The sequence below is a fragment of the Mesoplodon bidens genome, assembly GCF_964165515.1.
Source record: "Mesoplodon bidens genome assembly, chromosome: 7".
NCBI lineage: Eukaryota > Metazoa > Chordata > Mammalia > Artiodactyla > Ziphiidae > Mesoplodon > Mesoplodon bidens.
The window spans coordinates 46713194-46732987 of record NC_138164.1 but is presented as its reverse complement, the minus strand read 5'-3'; the positions used below and the strand labels follow the sequence as shown (position 1 = coordinate 46732987).

Below are 19794 nucleotides of genomic sequence, written 5' to 3'. Positions count from 1 at the left end.
ATAACTCGACTCCACTCCATCCTACCCTGAACTCTGAACGGGAGAAATCATCTTACAGCTAGGCAGCTAAGCGCAGGTACAGCGTAGCGAGACAGAAGGAAAGGATGCCAGGTGGAAGGAACCAATGAGGCCTCTGAGCTGGTTCCACAACAGTGGAGAAATTCTCCATCTTTAGGAATGAGTGTATCTTGGAGCTCAAAGGACCTTTTGTGACCTCCAACTCCCCTCTCCAGATGAGGAAACCAAGGCTCAGGGATGTTCAGAAGGGACTTGCCTGAGGTCACAAAGCTGACTCATGACTGAGCCAAAAATAGATCCCCGCTTTCCTGCCTCCTTCAGCCTCTTGCCTCTTTTCCATGCAAACTCCCAGATGAGGTCCATGGAAGTGATGTGTCAAGGGCATATATATACACAGGAATACACCAGCAAAGAGGCCAGTTCCCTGCACTGAGAAAGTTTACTCATTAACACTTATGCGGGATATAATCAGGCTGCAAATTACATATTCAGCATAGAAAATATAAAAGAAAATAAAATTCAGTCATAATCCCACCAATCAGAGATAATACTCTGCCATATTTCCTCCTGGTCTTTCTATGCAAACATTTTTGGGAAAAAAAAAAATAGAAGTTGTAGTGTAGTACCTTATTGTAACCTACTCTTTTTACTTACCTTATCATGAGCATATTCCTCTGTCATTAAATATCCTCTTAAAACATTCTATTTAAGGTCTATATATTCCAACATACCATATATTCCAAATTTGTACCATAATTTATTTAACCAGTTCCCCCTACAATTTCATTTGTTTCCATGTATTTGTTTTTGTCATTATAAATCAGGCTGCAATGAATGGTATTATACTTAATCTCCCAATGCACCCATAATAATTTCCTTAGGCCCGTTTTACTTTTTTTTATAGGATGGAATTTCAGAGCTGGAATGCCTTTGGATATCATTATGTCCACAACCTCCTATTGTGCAGATGGGAAGAAGGGGACCAGAGAGTTATGTGTCTTGCCAGAAGACAAAGAAAGCAACAGAACCAAGTCTCAAACTCTCCACCCATTAAAATGGGACCCTCCCAAAGGATTTCACACCCTTTCCTGACTACCCTCTCCCACACTGACTTCCCCTTCCCCTGAAACCCTAGAGCCTTCAGTGTCTAGGCCACTCCTCTGGCTCTCTGCCATATTTTTTCATTCTTCGACTGAATATTTCATTTGTTCATCCAACTATAAACTTCCTGAAGGTGGTTCTGGATTTTATGTTTCCTTGTAGTCTGTAGCATAGTGCTATATATATCTAGGTAAGCATTCCACAGATACCTTCTGAAGGATCAAGGATAACTAGGAATTTTCTTCCTTACTGCTTGGGAGAATCACTGGCAAAAGCTGGAAAAACAATGTTTCTTTGAGAAGTAAAAGAAGTTTAGTTCATGGGCTAGAGCATTCTGAGATACATATTACTTGGAGTTAGAGTAGCAGGCTTGGGGACAAAAGACCAGGTTCAAGTTTTAACTCTGCCCAACTATGTGAACCAAGGCAGCACAGTTAACCAATTAGGGACTTGTCTGGAAAGCAAGGGTAATAACACCCATCTTGCCACCTTCAGATGAGAAAATGGAGATGAAAGCAACTTTACAGTGACAAAAGTGGTCCACAAGAGCTATGACTGCTATTGTATTATCATAAATGGAAACGTGGCTGCCTCTGTGAACCCTGGGATGGCCTCCAGACCCACGCTCCTGGAGCACTATCTCGTAATTTCTACGCCACACGCAACTCCATTAAGGGAATCTCTGGCTACACATTTCAGGTAAGAATGAGTGTTTTCTTGAAGCAGAATTTCACGTACAGAAGGAACTATTATTCCTGGATCAAGTCGCTGGGTGTGAGTAGTTAAGCCATCCACATTTCCTCCTCACCTCTGGAGAGAAAATGACAAGGCTGGAAGAGCACTAGACCGAGGCCATGAGACCTGAGTTTTGTCCTCCCTCCTTCCCTCACGCTCTGTGCTTCCCCCTCTTCAGTCCTCAGTTTCTCCATCTCTAAGCTGAGGGGGTCAGGCCAGATGAGCTCTAAGTTCTCATCCATTCCTGACATTGTAAGGATTCTAGTATAAAAATTAATGGCTTAATAAAAAGAAATGAAATTGAGTTATTTGTAGTGAGGTGGATGGACCCAGAGTCTGTCATACAGAGTGAAGTAAGTCAGAAAGAGAAAAACAAATACCGTATGCTAACACATAATACATGGAATCTAAAAAAAAAAAAAAGGTTCTGAAGAACCTAGGGGCAGGACAGGAATAAAGACGCAGACGTAGAGAATGGACTTGAGGACACGGGGAGGGGGAAGGGTAAGCTGGGACCAAGTGAGAGAGTGGCGTGGACATATATACACTACCAAATGTAAAACTGATAGCTAGTGGGAAGCAGCCACATAGCCCAGGGAGATCTCAATGCTGACATAAAGGTACTGTCTTGCCTCTTTGTTTCAGTTTTCTCATTTGCCAAGTGAGGAAGTTTCTCTTTCCATTTCTTTTTTTTTTTTTTTTGTGGTACGCGGGCCTCTCACTGCTGGGGCCTCTCCCTTTGCGGTGCACAGGTTCCGGACAGGCAGGCTCAGCAGCCATGGCTCACGGACCCAGCCGCTCCGCAGCATGTGGGACCTTCCCGGACCGGGGCACGAACCCGTGTCCCCTGCATCGGCAGGCAGACTCTCAACCACTGCGCCACCAGGGAAGCCCTCTCTTTCCATTTCTGATTCTCTAAAACTTATAAGACTTCAGGACTTTTTAAGGTGACACTGAAGAGAGTGAAGAATGTCAGGAACTCTGTATTGGGGCCCACTTTTTCAATCCATAGCCTCTGTGAGACCACAAGGCTGCTCTGTGATACTGCGTGGCCCAGGGAAAGCATCCAGCATCCCCAGGGCAACCGGGCTCTAAACATTCTGCCCAACCCCATGTAAGGTTTGGATCATGTGTAAATCATTCCCCTTGAAATTCTAATAAATCACCAGCAACCAGCACTTAGCATTTGTAAGCATTGATCTTTCTGCACTCGCCAGGAGAGTCCTGAATCAACCTGTTACTGATTCAGAGACATTCAGATCCAGCCCTACGGAGACCTCTGCTGAAAAGAGAAGATATGGGACATCTGACCTCCTGATCACTCCAGAGTTTCAAAGGGCAGAGGAAGCCACCGTATACTGAACTGACATGAATCCTGTTCTGTGCTGGATGCTGGAAGCTTTGATACACCATCTCATTTAATCCTCATCCAAGGTCAGCAATATTTCCCCGTTTTCCTAATGAAGAAATAAGCTCAGAGAAATGAGGCTTATTCATTTGTCCAGCATGCACTGAGTACCTATCTCGGATGTGCCAAGTACTTTGCTAAGCACAGAGGACACGATGCTGAGCAAAACAGACACGGCTCCTTCCCAGATGGAGCTTACAGTCTAGAGGGATGGGAATTAGTTAAAGAATCCTATAGAAAATAGCACAGGACTTCCCTGGTGGTGCAGTGGTTAAGAATCCACCTGTTGAGACTTCCCTGGTGGCGCAATGGTTAGGAATCTGCCTGCCAGTGAGGGGAACACGGGTTTGATCCCTGGTCCAGGAATATCCAATGTGCCATGGAGCAGCTAGGTCTGTGTGCCACAACTACTGAGTCTGCACGCCACAACTACTGAAGCCTGTGAGCCCTAGAGCCCACATGCTGCAACTACTGAGCCTGAGCACCTAGAGCCTGTGGTCTTCAACAGGAGAAGCCACCACAATGAGAAGCCCGTGCACCGCGATGAAAGGTAGCCCCCGCTCGCCACAACTAGAGAAAGCCCGCTCGGCAACTAAGACCCAACGCAGCCAAAAATAAATTAAAAAAAAAAAAAAAGAAGAAGTAATGTGTTTAAAAAAGAAAAGAATCCGCCTGCCAATGCAGGGGACACGGGTTCGAGCCCTGGTCCAGGAAGATCCCATGTGCCGCAGAGCAACTAAGGCCGTGCGCCACAACTACTGAGCCTGCACTCTAGAGCCTGCGAGCCGCAACTACTGAAGCCTGTGCACCTAGAGCCCGTGCTCCACAACAAGAGAAGCCACCACAATGAGAAGGCCACACACCGCAACGAAAAGTAGCCCCCACTCGTTACAACTAGAGAAAGCCCGCGCACAGCAACAAAGACCCAAGGCAGCCAAAAATAAATTAATTAAAAAAAAAAGAAAATAGCACAAAGGAAAGGCTGTAGTGCCCTGAGAAGAGATAAAAGGGAAAAGTGATGAGTCAGGGATGTCAAGGGAAGGCCTCCCTGAGGAGGTGATGACTAAGTTGAGGTCTGGGGGAAAAAAAAAGAAAGGATGTAACTAAGTCAAAATGAAGAAGGAGAGCAGGGTAAGTGTGGCAAATAGAGGGAACATCAGCTGCACAAGCACTATGGTGGGAAATCCAGGATCCATTCCAGGTACCAAGGCCAGAGTAGAGGTCAGCCAGAGATAAGAGCTAGCTCAGTTAGAAACAGGGCTGGAAAGGCAGGCAGAGGGCAGACCACGCAGGGCCTGGTAACCACTAAGGACTATGTCTTTATCATAAGAGCAATGGGAAGCCACTAGAATGTGACACATGGGTTTGAAAAGATCTTCCAACTGAGCCATGGAGAACAGACTGGGGGGAGAGGGAGCGATGTGGGAAGCTGAGGACACCAGGCAGAGGCCGCTGCAGGATCCAGCAAGAAGGTGACAGTGGCCTGCACCACGGTGGTGACAGAGAGGCACTGGCACAATCAGGAGGCTGACAGAGCTGAGTCACACCTCGACCTGTCTGACTTCAAAGCCACGCTTCTCTCTACCTTACCATCTATTCATTCGTTCAGCAATTAGTTACTAATCATCTACTATGTGCCAGGCCTGTGCCAGGTGCTGGGGATATAGCCGTGAACAAAACAGACACTGCTCTCATGGAATTTACAGTCTAGACATTAAACAAATAAGAATGCAAGTGGATGTATACAATCCATTTTGTAGGAAGAATACAGTTTCGTGGTATGTATACAATCCATTGAAGGAAGAATAGTGTGATCAGAGATTTTAACAGGAAAAATTACCTGTAAGGCCATGATGATCTTATATTGATAATATAAAAGAGCTACGTGCTGGCTGCATGTAAGTGAAAGACCTCAGGAAACTCTGCCTGTCAGACCTGGCCAGTTCATGAGCCCTGAGGGGAGAAGCTGGTGTGTCTCAAGCCCTGCACAGACCCTGCCGAAATAGAAGCCTTTCTAAAAGCAACTGCTAACTCCTTAGTATACTCACACATCCCAAGCACGGGCACCCCCTGTACAGGTATGTACAGCATTTTACAGTTAGTTAGGATCTTTCACACAGATTCATTCATTTGAAACTCACAGCAGCTGTCTGTAGAATGGAGGTAGGTTTTAATACCCTGCATGAGAGAGGAGGAAATTGAGGCCTAGACAGGTGAAGTGACTCAACTAAGGTCACCCAACTAGGAAGGCACACAGATCCACCACCCAGTTCTCACTAGAAGCACTTCGGGCCAGGAACTCATGAATCTCAGGGGAGAGAGCTGCAGGTCACCGAGCCTGGATAAAGTCACACAGGAGTCCCATGAAGTTCCCGAGAACAATGATCGGGGACATTAAGCAGCTTGGGAAAGGTTTCTAGAATGCAGCTCCACCAGTCTGAGACACAGGTACCTTGCCAGCTTTCCCAGATTAGAACAGGTTCTCTTGGACTCTTTCCAAGTGCCTCTAATGGAGAAAAGTATTTTTCTATCACAAGCACTGCAGGTAGGCACCAGACTCCTGAAGAGGGAGAACAGAGACTGCATCCCAGATTCCCACATAGACAAACTAAAGTAAAGTTATCTTGATATCATGTGAACTGCCCTCGCTAAGCACCTACCACTGAGGATGGCAGTCTTGGGCAGCATTTCTCGACCATGGTATTACTAACATTTGGGGCTGGGTATTTCTGTGTCGGGGCGGGGGGCTGCCCTTGCATTGTAGGACATTTAGCAGCATCTCTGGCCTCTACCCACTAGATGCCAGTAGCACGCCCACCCCCAGTTGTGACAACCAAATATGGCTCCAGACACTGCAAACGTCCCCCAAGGGACAAAGTTAGTGTAGGGATTATGAGAAGGGAGAAAGCACAGTCTACTCCCCGCCTCCAACCTAACCCAGCCCAGCCTAGCCCACCTTACTGGACGGATCTATGGTCACTGCACATAAGCTGTTTTTAATCAATAACACACCCCGAATGTCTTCCAGAACGAGACTGGGGGCAGCCTCTGTGCTGATGTGGCTGCAGGTAGGTCCCAGGAACAATTCTCCACTGGAGCTTGTGAAAACAACTAGAGTCAAATAACTCCTTGGCCCAATAATGAGCTGCTTTTGACCCTGTGAGCAAATCTTGTTCCCACTAAAATGAGCAGCTGGGTCTGATTAAACTGGAAGTCCTGGCTGTTTCTTCTCAATGACACCGCGCCAGGGCAAAGGCTTCCACGGCTGCTAGGAGGAGGGCAAAACTGGTGAACCAAACAGCAGGAGACTCTCATCTACCCAAAACTCAGCGCAACAACCAGGACGCTCAAACATCCCAGCTTTTAACCACTCTGGACTCAGGAGAAAGGGGAAAATAAGAAAGTGCATAAACAAGAGATCAGAATTAACAAGTTAATTAAACAGCTGAAACATTACCCAAAGATCACGTTCTCAAGTGGAGGTGCAGACCTGAAGCTGAGCCCCAGAGCAGCTGGGGTGACTCAGACAGTGTCAGGGACATAGGTTCCAACCTCCCACCCTGAGTGCTGGGCTGTTGGCCCAGACGTGGAAATCAGCATGAGTTACAGTGCTGCAAAGCTAGAATCAAAGCAGCAACATCTTTATGTCTTTCATTAGTCAGCTGCTTAACCAGTTAACGGATTTACTGACAGACTCAACTAAACTCACTATGGTTTGGTAGTAAGTGTATTTTACTGCACTGCAATTCTTTGAAGACTGACTAAGCATGAAACGCCTACCTGGTTAACACCCAGTGACTCAGACTACTGCTAGTGTCTGTGCCATTCCTGCACACTGACTTAGCTCCACTGCTGCACTGAAATCTGATAACAGGTCTGTCTCCCCTAGTGACAGTGGGCTCCTTGAGGGCAGGATTAGGATCTAGTACAAGGCATGGTACATAAACAGGTCCTCACCATCTGTATGATGGACAGATGGATGATAAAGTCTTCTGTTTCTATACTCTTAGACTTAAGCCTGTCCATACATTGCAGTGGGAGGGCATGGCCCACATCTTCTCTGTTTCTTCAAGGCTTAGCACACTGCTCAAAAGGTTCACAATAAACAAGAACCGATTTGGTTGGACTCTTGAATCCAAAGAGACAAACTGAAGCCTTCTGATCATGGACCAGAGAGTCCAAGGAAAGAAGAAATCCTCGCAGTCTACCCTGCCTCCTATGCATTTGAATATGTTTAGTCTCTTTTAACTAGAAACAGTTTAATGTAGGCAATGAATACTTTCTCTGCTAGGCACTGGAAATACAGACGTGAGCAAGATAAATATGGTGTCTCCTATCACAGAGCTCACTGTCTGGAAGAGAAGAGAGAGAGTAACAATTATACAAATAAGCGGCTACTATGCTCAGGGTCTCTTTAAGAAAAATTTCTGTCGATGGTCCCAATCTTCAAGCAGTCTGGACTTCTTTGAGGAAAGTCATGATTTTCCTCCAAATGAATGACATCATTAGAGCATCCTCTGAAGCGGCAAATATGGAAAGTTTATTATACACCTTTGTTAGATAGGCCTCTGTACCAAAACAATCTTAAAAAAATTTTTAAGAGGGCTCCCCTGGTGGCGCAGTGGTTGAGAGTCTGCCTGCTAATGCAGGGGACATGGGTTCGAGCCCTGGTCTGGGAGGATCCCACATGCCGCGGAGCAATTAGGCCCGTGGGCCGCAACTGCTGAGACTGCGCGTCTGGAGCCTGTGCTCCGCAACAAAAGAGGCCACCATAGTGAGAGGCCCGCGCACCGCGATGAAGAGTGGCCCCCGCTTGCCACAACTAGAGAAAGCCCTCACACAGAAATGAAGACGCAACACAGCAAAAATAAATAAATTAATTAATAAACTCCTACCCCCAACATCTTCTTTAAAAAAAAAAAAGGACTGGGTAAAGATCAGGATATAATAGTTTAAGATTGGTGAAAGAGCAAGATGAAAATTTAAAAAAAAAAATTTTTTTTAAGAACCAATTAAAAGCACCATCGATATAAATACTCATAAGTCTATGTCTGTGTGTTCAAAGGTGTAGTATGTGTGACTTACCCAGGATAACTGAAGCTGACCTGAAAACCTACAAGAGTATTGGATTAAGTCACCAGGTATTTGAGAGTCTACAGATCTGTGTGTCACTAATGAGCAGGCCAAGAGCAGGCAAGAGGACTCCTGAGAACCCCTGAAGTTCAGAAGGCCTTGACACAATAATGGTTCTTAAGAATTACAAACTGCTGGTCTGGGAAACTGTGTCAGTCAGCAAGAGCTCTAGGAATGCTGGGAAGAAGGGAGGCCATGAAAAAACAAACCCCGAGAAAAGTGTCAGGAATATGAAGACCAGGCAAGGAGAACTGCCCTAAGATGAGAAATCAACGAAGATATTATCAAGAAAAGATAAAGATGCCAAAAGCTGGATGGCATGGCCTGGTAAGATAACATCTGAAGGAATATGTGGGATGTTTGAATCAATGTACAAAGTTTGTTAGGGTTAATAAAAATTTAAATCAAAATACCATGCCAGCTATGACTCAAAGTAATGCTTTTGCCTCAATCTTAAAATATTTAACTTAATAGTTTCTGACACCTTTAATTTAGACTCAAGTGAAAATGCAAATACAGTCATCCCTTTAGCTATGACAAGGCAAAGATTCCCCAGCAACCTGGACAAATTTCTAGGTGATGTTTGTTGCAGTGGGTTCCTTCGCTAAACCTCATGGACTCTTAGGGCCAGAAGGAGTTAACCTAAGCCAGCCTTGCCTTTTTGCGTGTAAACCTGTGATCCAGAGAGGAAAAGCCACATATCTGGCTGATTGCAGAACTAGATCCCAGGTCCTCCCCTACCCAACCCTTAAAGCTTTTCATCAGTAAAAACCAAATGACCTAATCCCAAGCATTCATAGCTACTTAGACAGCTGTCCCCCCAGCTGCTCTTCCCAACCACAAACTCTCTGCCACTCTAACCTGTCTGAGCAACCAGGTGTGTCCACCCATTCCAGACAGCAGCGATCTTTTCATTCTGAAAACAATGTGCTTCTATCTTCTGGGGCACAGGAAGGAAAGCAGCCTGGGAAGCCAGTTGCCCATGCTTGTTGCTTCCCCAAACAAACAGCTCTCCTGCATCTTAAACAAACAAAAGGGGGACAAAAGAGGTGAAGGAACATTAGTCCAAAATGATGGAAAATAACCCAAGTTTGAAAAAAAAAAGTGGTTAAAAGAAGTTGTATTACTCTTAACCTACAATGTTGAATAGAGCAAAACAAGATACCAAATTCATGTATAGCATAATTATACACAAGATTTTAAAAAATTCTTTAAATAGGAAAAAAGGCCAAATGGTCTTAGCAGTTTGTCAAGGAATAGGAATGTGAGTTTATTTTTTCATTAATTCATTCAGCCAAATATTTGTTCAACATCTACCATGTGCAAGACATATGTTTCTCTATTTTCTACATTTTAAAAAAAACGCTTGCATTACCTTTTGTTAGGAAAAATATATATTAGCTTTTTAAAATAACAGGTTAAAAGATAAATTGTTTAAAGCTTAAACTTTATAAATATAAGATGATTTCACTACATGCCTTGTCCAGAAGAAAATATAATGTTATCATATCACATCCACATAGCACTTAAGCTCATTTGAACCTCACAATAATCCTGTGATATAAGCAGGAATGCGACAGACTGACACTGTGATTTAATAGAAAGAGAGCAATTTCAGAGTCAAGTGACTCTGGCTTCTATTCTTGGATCTGCTAACTAGCTACTGACCTTGGACAAACCACTTCCTCTCCAAGCCTTAGTTTCACCAGCTGAAGACTGGAGGGGAAGGCGGTTGGTCAAGAAGGGCAGACGATATAACTGATGACACTGTTAACAGGAGAGACTTGTGGGTGACGGCAGCAAGCCAGAGGGCACATGCTTGTCCAAAAGGCATTCACATTCAACAAATGTTTAACTGGAAGTCAAAAACAATGGGGCCATAGACCATAATTTGGCTTATAAGTCTACAGTTTGTGACTCCTTGGATGATTTCTAAGCACTTTCCCAACCCTAACATTCCAAGGTTCTACACTGCACAGTAAGCACATGGTACACACATGTGGCTACTGAACACTTGAAATGTGGCTAGTCCAAATGAGACATGTTGAAGACAAACAAAACACAATGGATTGTAAAGACGTAGTGCAAAAAAAAACCCAAAAGGAGTGTGCCTCTTTAATAAGTTTCATACTGATTACACGTTGAAATAATATTTTGGATATACTGGGTTAAGTAAAATAAATTATTAAAATTAATTCACCTGTTTCTTTTTACTTTTTGCAATACGGCTCACATTATATTTCTCCTAGACAGCACTCTTCTAGAAGATAAATTAACCAAGGCTTGGAGATGTTAAGTGACTTTCAATATCACATAGCTAATAAGGGATCAAGTGGGAGCAGAAGGCAGGTTTTTTGCTTCCACAGCATTCTGTGACCTCCCAGTAAAGGTTTCCAGTATTGCTTGCCCTGAGGCAGTCTGGTCTATTCTCCAAAACTGATCAGAAGCCAAACAGTATCATTAAAGGATACTAGACCAAGATTCAGGTTTCAAGTCCCAAATCTGCTACTGGATCACTCTGTGACACAGGGCACATCACTTCACATTCTGGGTCACTGTTTCATAGAGTCTGAGGGTCTATAAATCAGTGGAGCCTTTTTGTCACCCTGGTGACCTTGCAGCACTGACATTCTGCAGTGCTATACAAGGAATTTGGTGTATTTCATGCCTAGAGAGAGGGCAACCTCCCTGGACCTCACCAGGGTGTATGAAGTATGAGGATCCTTTACAAGAGGGCAGCGGACCCCTCAGCAAAGCTTCAACCCATTAAATGGAGTGCTTAGCTACCAAGGTACCACTGACAATGAGCCTGCGTCTGTAATAAGCCTTCATTTATCTTAGTAAGTCTAAACCATCTTTTTGCAAAGACGAACTGTCTTCCACATGCAGATCATTACACTGTTGCATCAGCAGGCAAAACTAAATTCTGCTGCAGTGTCAAATAGTTACATAATCTACAACTCCAGACAGAAGGTCTAAAGAACACTGAACAAAATCCAATGTGGAACAGCTTGAACTAGACCAGGAAAGACGGATATTAATCTTGACCCTTTTTAATTCACTTTCACAATATCCAAAACCAATTCACTTTGTGAATATACTTTAAAAATCACTAAACTGTACACTTTAAAGGAGTGAATTTCATATATGAATTATATCACAATAAAAAATCCAACATCTATGTTTTAAAAACACCATAGTAAAAATGCTCCACATATGAAATAAAAAATAGCTTTACTGATTACAAGAGTTTTTAAGAAATCGATGTTAGAAGGCAACTAGAAGAATCTCTAGGTTACAAAATACCAGCCATTTCAAATGAATTAGAACAGAGTAGAAATCTCTCAGGACTTCCCTGGTGGTCCAGTGGTTAAGACTCCGTGCTCCCAACGCAGGGGGCATGGGTTTGATCCCTGGTCAGAGAAGATCCCACATGCTGCATGGCATGGCCGAAAAAAAAAAAAAAAAGAAACCTTTCTTAGTCTGTTCTTATTCTTAGAAAAGAATGCCTTCCTCCAATGCTAGTGAGGACCGTGGGGGATGAACTAGTCACTTCTTGTCCTGGGGCCTTCTGCCCCCCTCCCCATAAAAGGGGAGGTGGGACCACATGCCGAAAGGAGTCCCTTAGAGCTGGCATTCTTTTTTTGATTTTTTAAATAAATTTATTTATTTATTTATTTATGGCTGCATTGGGTCTTCGCCGCCACACGTGGGCCCTCTCTAGTTGAGGCGAGGGGGCTTCTCACTGCAGTGGCCTCTCCTGCCACGAAGCACGGGCTCCAGGCGCACGGGCTTCAGTAGCTGTGGCTCACGGGCTCCAGAGCGCAGGCTCAGCAGTTGTGGCACACGGGCTCAGCCGCTCCGCAGCATGTGGGATCTTCCCGGACCAGGGCCCGAACCCATGTTCCCTGCACTGGCAGGCGGACTCCCAACCACTGAGCCACCAGGGAAGCCCTGGCATTCATTTTAACTCAACTCTTTTAACATATCTATAAATCTACCTAACATGAGACACAGGCTAAAAGCAGCTAGTTTTCATTAGTTAGTTGTTTTTAATTCATTAAATATCAAATTATCTGTAGTTCAGAATCTGTTAAGCATTTAAAATCTCACATTATGGCTCTTGTGCTTTGGAAACAGTAACAGCTCCTCAGTTGGACTGCATTACAAATTTGATGTTGAAGAATGCATGCCCCCATTAACTTACAGATACTGTGTACGCATCTTAATTTCCACATGAAACACTGGAAACACTGTGTATGAAAGTCATTTCCCTTTGCTTAAAAAATGTAATGCATTCAACTCCGGGTGAGAGGTCTTACCAACATAAATCTCTCAGAGCTAGAGTATCCAGTCTACCAGCAGGGGTCAGTGCAATCTGGGCTTTGAAAAAAACCTTTAGGATAGATGGATAACCTTCACTTTCAAGAAAATGCTGCATTATCACTAGAAAGTTTATACTATATTGGCTGGGTGTGTCAAATGGATGGATGGACAGATACATGGCCAAGACAGAGAGATATACACACTGTGTGAGAAAATAAAGACTAGATAGATAGACAGATTAAAGAGATGGAATAGAGAGATCAACTAGAGGAAAACATAAAAATATAAAATAGGGGCTTCCCTGGTGGCGCAGTGGTTAAGAATCCGCCTGCTGATGCAGGGAACACGGGTTCGTGCCCCGGTCGGGGAAGATCCCACATGCCGCAGAGCGGCTGGGCCCATGAGCCATGGCCGCTGGGCCTGCGCATCCGGAGCCTCTGCTCCACAACGGGAGAGGCCACAACAGTGAGAGGCCCGCGTACCGCAAAAAAAAAAAAAAAATATATATATATATATATAAAATAGATTACAGAAACATATACACAACTAGACTTAGAGATTATGGAGACTTAGGTTAGATAGGAAGACACAAAGATGGAAGATAAATAAAAATAGAGATATATAGTTAAATAAAATAGAGTAGATAAATAGAGAGAGCAGACAGGGTGACAGATAAATGGAGAAGAAAGATATAGGTGGATAAAATAGGTTAGTCTGAGATTAAACAGCTAGAGAAAATAGACAGCTAGAGAGCTTAGACAGTTATATTAGACATCAAAATAGATTAGGTGGATAAGATAACAACATATTATACATAAATTTACTGTTGGTTATATGATGTGCCAATCACAGTTACCCTAAAGGAAGATATTTTTATCCCTATTGTACAGCTAAGAAAACAAACTCAGAGGAAAGGAAGTGAGCCTCTGTTTCACATGAGTATTTTACGTGTATTATCATATGTAATTCTCAAAACTATCCACAAAGTACTTTATAGAAGAGGAAATGGTCTCAGGAAAGTAAAATGACTTGCCTAAGATCATACCAGTGGTGGCATCAGAATTCTGACTCCAAAGTCTATGCTTTTCCCTCTGCATCCCAATAGAATCCCTTGAGGCAGAAACACCCAGAATTCTGAATGGCATGTTACCTACCTGTCAGTGAAGCTGAGTGGTCTGAGCCAGCAAGAACACATACTGCTTGAGAATTCTCTAGGCCTACAAAAAAAAAAAAAAAATTCTTTTGAAATCACATTTGTAACAGAACAAACTGGGCACAGGAGGCCCATAGCCAGTGATCACAGCACCTGGAGAGAAACTCTCAGCCAGTGCAGGAAGGTCTGAGTCAGCGGCACTGGCCAAGAAGATGGCTGGCATGGTAGGGAGACTGCTTATATCCAGGAGGTTGAACAAATAAATAAATATTTTGAGGATAAAGGAGTCAGATTTCTCACTATCAGAAAGGAGAAGAAAGGTACAGATATGAAAAGGTTACAGACTAGAATTGACCATGTGATACTGCATTGTAATTGAAGTCAGTGTAGACTTGTGGTTTCTACTAGAGATAAACAGACATAGGTGTACATATGTATAAACGTGTGTGTACATGTATATTTCCTAGCTCTGTCCACGGAGCGGGCCTAGAAGCAATGACATCTCATACATTCAGCTGCTATCACGTGCAGACACTGAAACACAAGCCCAGGCCTCCTAACAACACACAGGCAGAGCTAGAATTTGAACTTGCCTCCCATATCCAAATCCAGCCCTTTTCCACCCGTAAATACACTGCCTTCAACAACAGTGTAAACCCTAATCAACTCGGCTCGATGCTGTGGTGACCTGGTCTGGCATGCAGAGAAATGGGAGTCTTATTCTATAACTCTTTCTTCTTACACTTCTCTTCAATTTACTAGTGGCTTAATAAAATTCCCCTCATGCCTTCAAGTATCCTGTGGAATGAGAAAGGGACAAAGAAGATGTTTCTGCCACTTTCACCAGAGAGGAAGCACCGGTCTCCTAGTGGCCGGGTCGGGAGAGGACATCCAGGGTTCCAGCTCCAGAACCAATGAGGTGAAGAGGGAACAACGAAAAGTGAAAGACTTTGAGGGCAGGAAGCTGGTATCTTCTCTAACATCTCATCAGAAAATTCCCCCAAATTAACTCTGAATCTAAGCTGTGCCCCAAGCAGATCCCAACCAGGTCATTTAAATCAAATCAAATAAAAACACTTCTGATTCCTTTTAGATACAAAACCTGTGCTAAAACAGACAGTAGACATAATCCCTACCCTTAAAAAGCTCATCATCTTTGGCATTTGGGAAAACATGTAAACAACTCATAACAATACAATATGTTGTACTATCCATGCACATAAAGAAAATGCGGACTTCCCTGGTGGCGCAGTGGTTAAGAATCTGCCTACCAATGCAGGGGACACAGGTTTGATTCCCCGGTCTGGGGAAGATCCCACATGCCGCAGAGCTACTAAGCCTGTGTGTCACAACTACTGAGCCTGCACTCTAGAGCCCACGAGCCACAACTACTGAGCCCACGTGCCACAATTACTGAAGCTCGCACGCCTAGAGCCCGTGCTCCACAACAAGAGGGGCCACTGCAACGAGAAGTCTGCACACCACAACAAAGAGTAGCCCCTGCTCGCCGCAACTAGAGAAAGCCTGCGCACAGCAACGAAGACCCAACACAGCCATAAATAAATAAATTTATAAAAAATTTAAAAAAAAGAAAATGCAATGGAGGTGAGAAGAAGGAAGAGTCTTTCCTGAGAAAACTGCAGCTGAGCTAGGACCTGAAAAATGATCAGGATTTTCCCAAGGGGAACAGGAAGGAAAAGGCATCCTGGGAAGAGGTAACAGTCTGCCCACAGGCACAGAGGAATAAGAACACAGCGCATGCCCAGGGAGCAGTTAATACCTTGGTGAGGCAGGAAAGATGTTTGGGAAGTATGAGTTTATATTACAAATGCCTTCAATGTGAAGTAGACTGTCCTGTGTCCAGTGGCCCCTTCTCCTTCTCTAAGAGAACCCTCCCCAACTCAACTCATGGGCTTCAGGGCGCTAACCTCACCCCCACAACAGGGGAAAGCCTCAAGGACTTAAGAGAATCAGAACGATCCCAACAACTTGTACGACACTCCGACTGCGGCTCACCCTTCCCTTTTCTCTCCCCACTTCCTACTGGCCTCAAAAATCCCTCCTTTGTTCTGAGCTAGAAGAGAGGAGAGGTTTCCTGACAGGTTTTTCCTACAGCTAACCCTCAGTAAACTGGGTCACAAAGTCAGAGTGAGAGAGGAAGAAGAGGAGGAGGTGGAGACATGGTGCTACAAACAGAGAGATAAAGGCCCACGAAGAGAGTGTACAGCAGACAGAGAGAGAGAGACAGAGAAAGAAAGTCCTAGAGACCAGGAGTCCTGTGGGCAGCACCCTTCCTACCTATTCCTCATGTGCCCATGAAGGGAGATTTCCCTCAGGGAACGCTCCTAGCCCCTCTCTCCACATCCTCACCCGCTCCTGCTTTCCTTTCGGGAGGAGCTGGGCAGGCAGGCACATTCCTTGTGGGTTCTCCCTCTGGGATGTGCCTGCCTGCAGAGGGCACCTCCTCCATGGTCTCAGCTGCACCATGAGCTTAGCAGGACTGAATGCATACAGCTGCTCCAGTGCCTGGTGGGTAAATTCAATCTGGGACTCAGAACCTGGAGGCTCACTATTGCTACATGTTATTTCCAAACACCTAAGCCATGTCTTCCAACCTAACTTGTAACAGCTCTAGAGCTACCATTTTGATTTCCACCCACCTGACTCGCATCTACTTCTCAATGGGTTCCAAACTCTGGCAGCAAAGAGGGGTACTTTTACTGGGCCCACAAAAATCCCAGCAAATTAACAGACCAACCAACGGAGAGAGTTAAGACAGAGAGACCAAGAAATAGCAAAAGCAAACTCCATTTACCCATTTTCTGCATGCCTGTGTCTCCATTTCCAAACAAAGAATAAATACAGGATTCAGAAGAAGTAAGGACCTTACCTGTCACTATGCTTGGTTCCTTTGCTGTCAAAAACAGTGGGAGAGTCTGCCCAGGGCACAACCGCCGTCCAGATGATGCCAAACCAGTTCCCCACTGGAACACCATGCCATTAGCTTCCCAGCGGAGCAGGAGAGAAAAAAGAAAATCTTTATCTGGATTAAGACCAGATTGCTCTTTGAACCTCAATGCCATGAAAGATTCCCAATTCATGCTCAGTTAACATGCATATTATGGAAAAGCTTATTGCCTCAAGAGGCCCTATGGCTGGTCATAGGGATTACCACCAAGTCAATCACAAATCCAATCTTCAGGGCAATCTAAGACCATCAAAGGAAATTCCAACATAGTAAAACTCCCTCCAGAAAGTTCTAGGACACTCCTCCAGAGTCAAATTACTGGAATGACATTTTTTTCATGATTAACCTGAAAGGACAACTGAGACTCCAGACCAAGCAGGAAAGAACCCTGAATCTTACCACGTCCATTCCTCACACTTACTGCATGAGAAACTGAGGCCCTGTAGAGGAGATGTGATTTGTCCAAGGTCATATGGGGAGCTAGTAGCAGAGAAAACACCAGGACTTAACCCTCCTACACCTAATGTAGTGTCTTTTCTACCACACCAAGATGAATGCAAAGATTCCTAATCACCAAAGAAATACATATTGATGACTGCAAGATAGCTTCTGAATAGCCACTACTTCAATGGAATGGCCTTTTATTTCCATATTCACTGACTCTAATTCATGTACCCATGTTCTGAACCTCATACAAATGCAGAGATGAAATATTGTATATTTTGTCTACAGTCAGATGTGTGTAACTAGGATTCACTATCCAACAGCAACATTAAGGTACTGCTCCTCCAGAAGTATCCTATACCCAATGGTCCTTTAGGCTGTAAACAGACAAGCATGCTTTGTGAAATATAAGTGATGATGACTGAGCACAATGTGAGCAAAACACAGTATTGAAATAAAACAAAACTTACCATCTCTTCAACAAATAAATTGCAAGAGGATAAAAAGAGAGGAAAAGGTACATAAAGATTAAAAGAGACTGGAGATGCCTGATAAAGGATTAATATTTAAAATATACAGTGATCTAAAACTCAACAACAACAACAAAAATTCAAAAATGAGCAAAGGACTTGAAAAGACTTTTCTCCAAAGAAAATATACAAATGGCCAATAAGCACATAAAAAGATGCTCAACATCACTAATCCTTAGGGAAATATAAATCAAAACTATAATGAGATGCCACTTTACACTCATTAGGATGACTACTATTAAAAAAAAAGAAGAAAATAACATGGGTTGGCAAGGATGTGAAGAAATCTGAAACCTTGTGACTACTGATGGGAACGTAAAATGGTACAGCCACTATGGAAAACAGTAGGGCAATTCCCCCAAAAATTAAAAATAGAATTACTATATGATCCAGCAATCCTACTTCTGGGTACATATCCTAAAGAACTGAAAGCAAGATCTCAAAGTGATATTTGTATACCCATGTTTATAGCAGTATTATTCACAATAGCTAAAATGTGGTCACAACCCAAGTGTCTATCAATAGAAGAATGGATAAGCAAAATGTGGTATACACATACAGTGGAATATCATTAAGTCTTAAAAAGGAAGGAAATTCTGACATTTGCTACAACATGAATAGACCTTGAGGATATTATGTTGAGTGAAATAAGCCACAAAAAGACAAAGACTGTATGATTCCACTTATATGAGGTACCTGTATGAGTGGCCAAAATCATGGAAATAGACAGTAGAATGGTGGTTGCCAGGGACTGGGAGAAGGGGGAATGGGGAGTTATTGTTTAATGGATATAGAGTTTCAGTTTTGCAAGAAGAGAAAAGTTCTGGAGACAGATTTTGGTAATAGTTGCACAATAATGTGAATGTACTTAATCCCACTCATCTGTACATGTAAAAATGGGTAAGATGATAAATTTTATGTGTATTTTATCACAGTAAAAAACTAAAAGGAATAAATAAACTTTAAAAGAGAGAGAAAGAGACTTGAGATACATATCAACCAATTGCAATGCTAAACCTAATTTGGATCCTGATTCAAACAAACCATAAAAAAATATTTTTGAGATAATCAGGGAAATTTAAATACTGACTAGATGCTTGATGAAATTACAGAATTACTGATAATTTTTTGTAGTTATGATGATGGTATTTTTTGGTAATGTTTTCAGAAAAATTCCTTATCTTTTAGAGATGTGGGAAGAAATATTTACAGATTAATGGGGGAGGGGAGGACTTACAATTAAATTAATCAAACACATAATGGGAACTGTGCTGCTTTGTTAACAGGACAAAAATTTACACATAAGACTAGCAATCACAAAATGTTGGTAGGAAAGGGGCAAGGAAACCAATGACAGGCAATTCTTTGGTCCTTCTAATTCCTAAGAGAAGAAGCTGCTTATAAAAGCGTAATCACTACCATACAACTCAGTAATCACACTCCTGGGCATTTATCCCAGAGAAATGAAAATATATGTTCACATAAAAACTTGACCACAAATGATTATAGCTTTATTCTTAATAGCTAAAAAACAAAAACAACCAAATGTCCTTCAATGGGTGACTGGTTAAACAAACCGTGGTTGTTATAGACTGAATTGTGTTCCCCGTAAATTCATATATTGAAGTCCTAAACTCCAGTGTAACTGTATTTGGAGATAGGGCCTATAGGACGTGATAAAAGTTAAATGGGTCATAATAGTGAGGCCTTAATCTGACAGAACTGGTGTCCTTTTAAAAAGAGGAAGAGGGCTTCCCTGGTGGCGCAGTGGTTGAGAGTCTGCCTGACAATGCAGGGGACACAGGTTCGAGCCCTGGTCTGGGAGGATCCCACGTGCCGTGGAGCAACTGGGCCCGTGAGCCACAATTACTGAGCCTGCGCATCTGGAGCCTGTGCTCCGCAACAAGAGAGGCCGCGATAGTGACAGGCCCGCGCACTGTGATGAAGAGTGGCCCCCACTTGCCACAACTAGAGAAAG

General features: G+C 43.4%; 1 protein-coding gene across 2 annotated transcripts in view; it reads right to left on the bottom strand.

Moving 5' to 3' along the window:
- The window catches only part of SERGEF (secretion regulating guanine nucleotide exchange factor), a 215978-nt gene that overhangs the window by 183560 nt on the left and 12624 nt on the right, over positions 1-19794 (bottom strand). For both annotated transcript variants that reach the window (XM_081238754.1, XM_081238755.1), the window contains exons 6-8: positions 16765-16878; positions 13876-13938; positions 9257-9415 (exon numbers count right to left, since the gene is read on the bottom strand). In XM_081238754.1, the coding sequence (XP_081094880.1) occupies positions 9257-9415; positions 13876-13938; positions 16765-16878 (336 nt within the window). The remainder of the gene's footprint in view (positions 1-9256; positions 9416-13875; positions 13939-16764; positions 16879-19794) is intronic.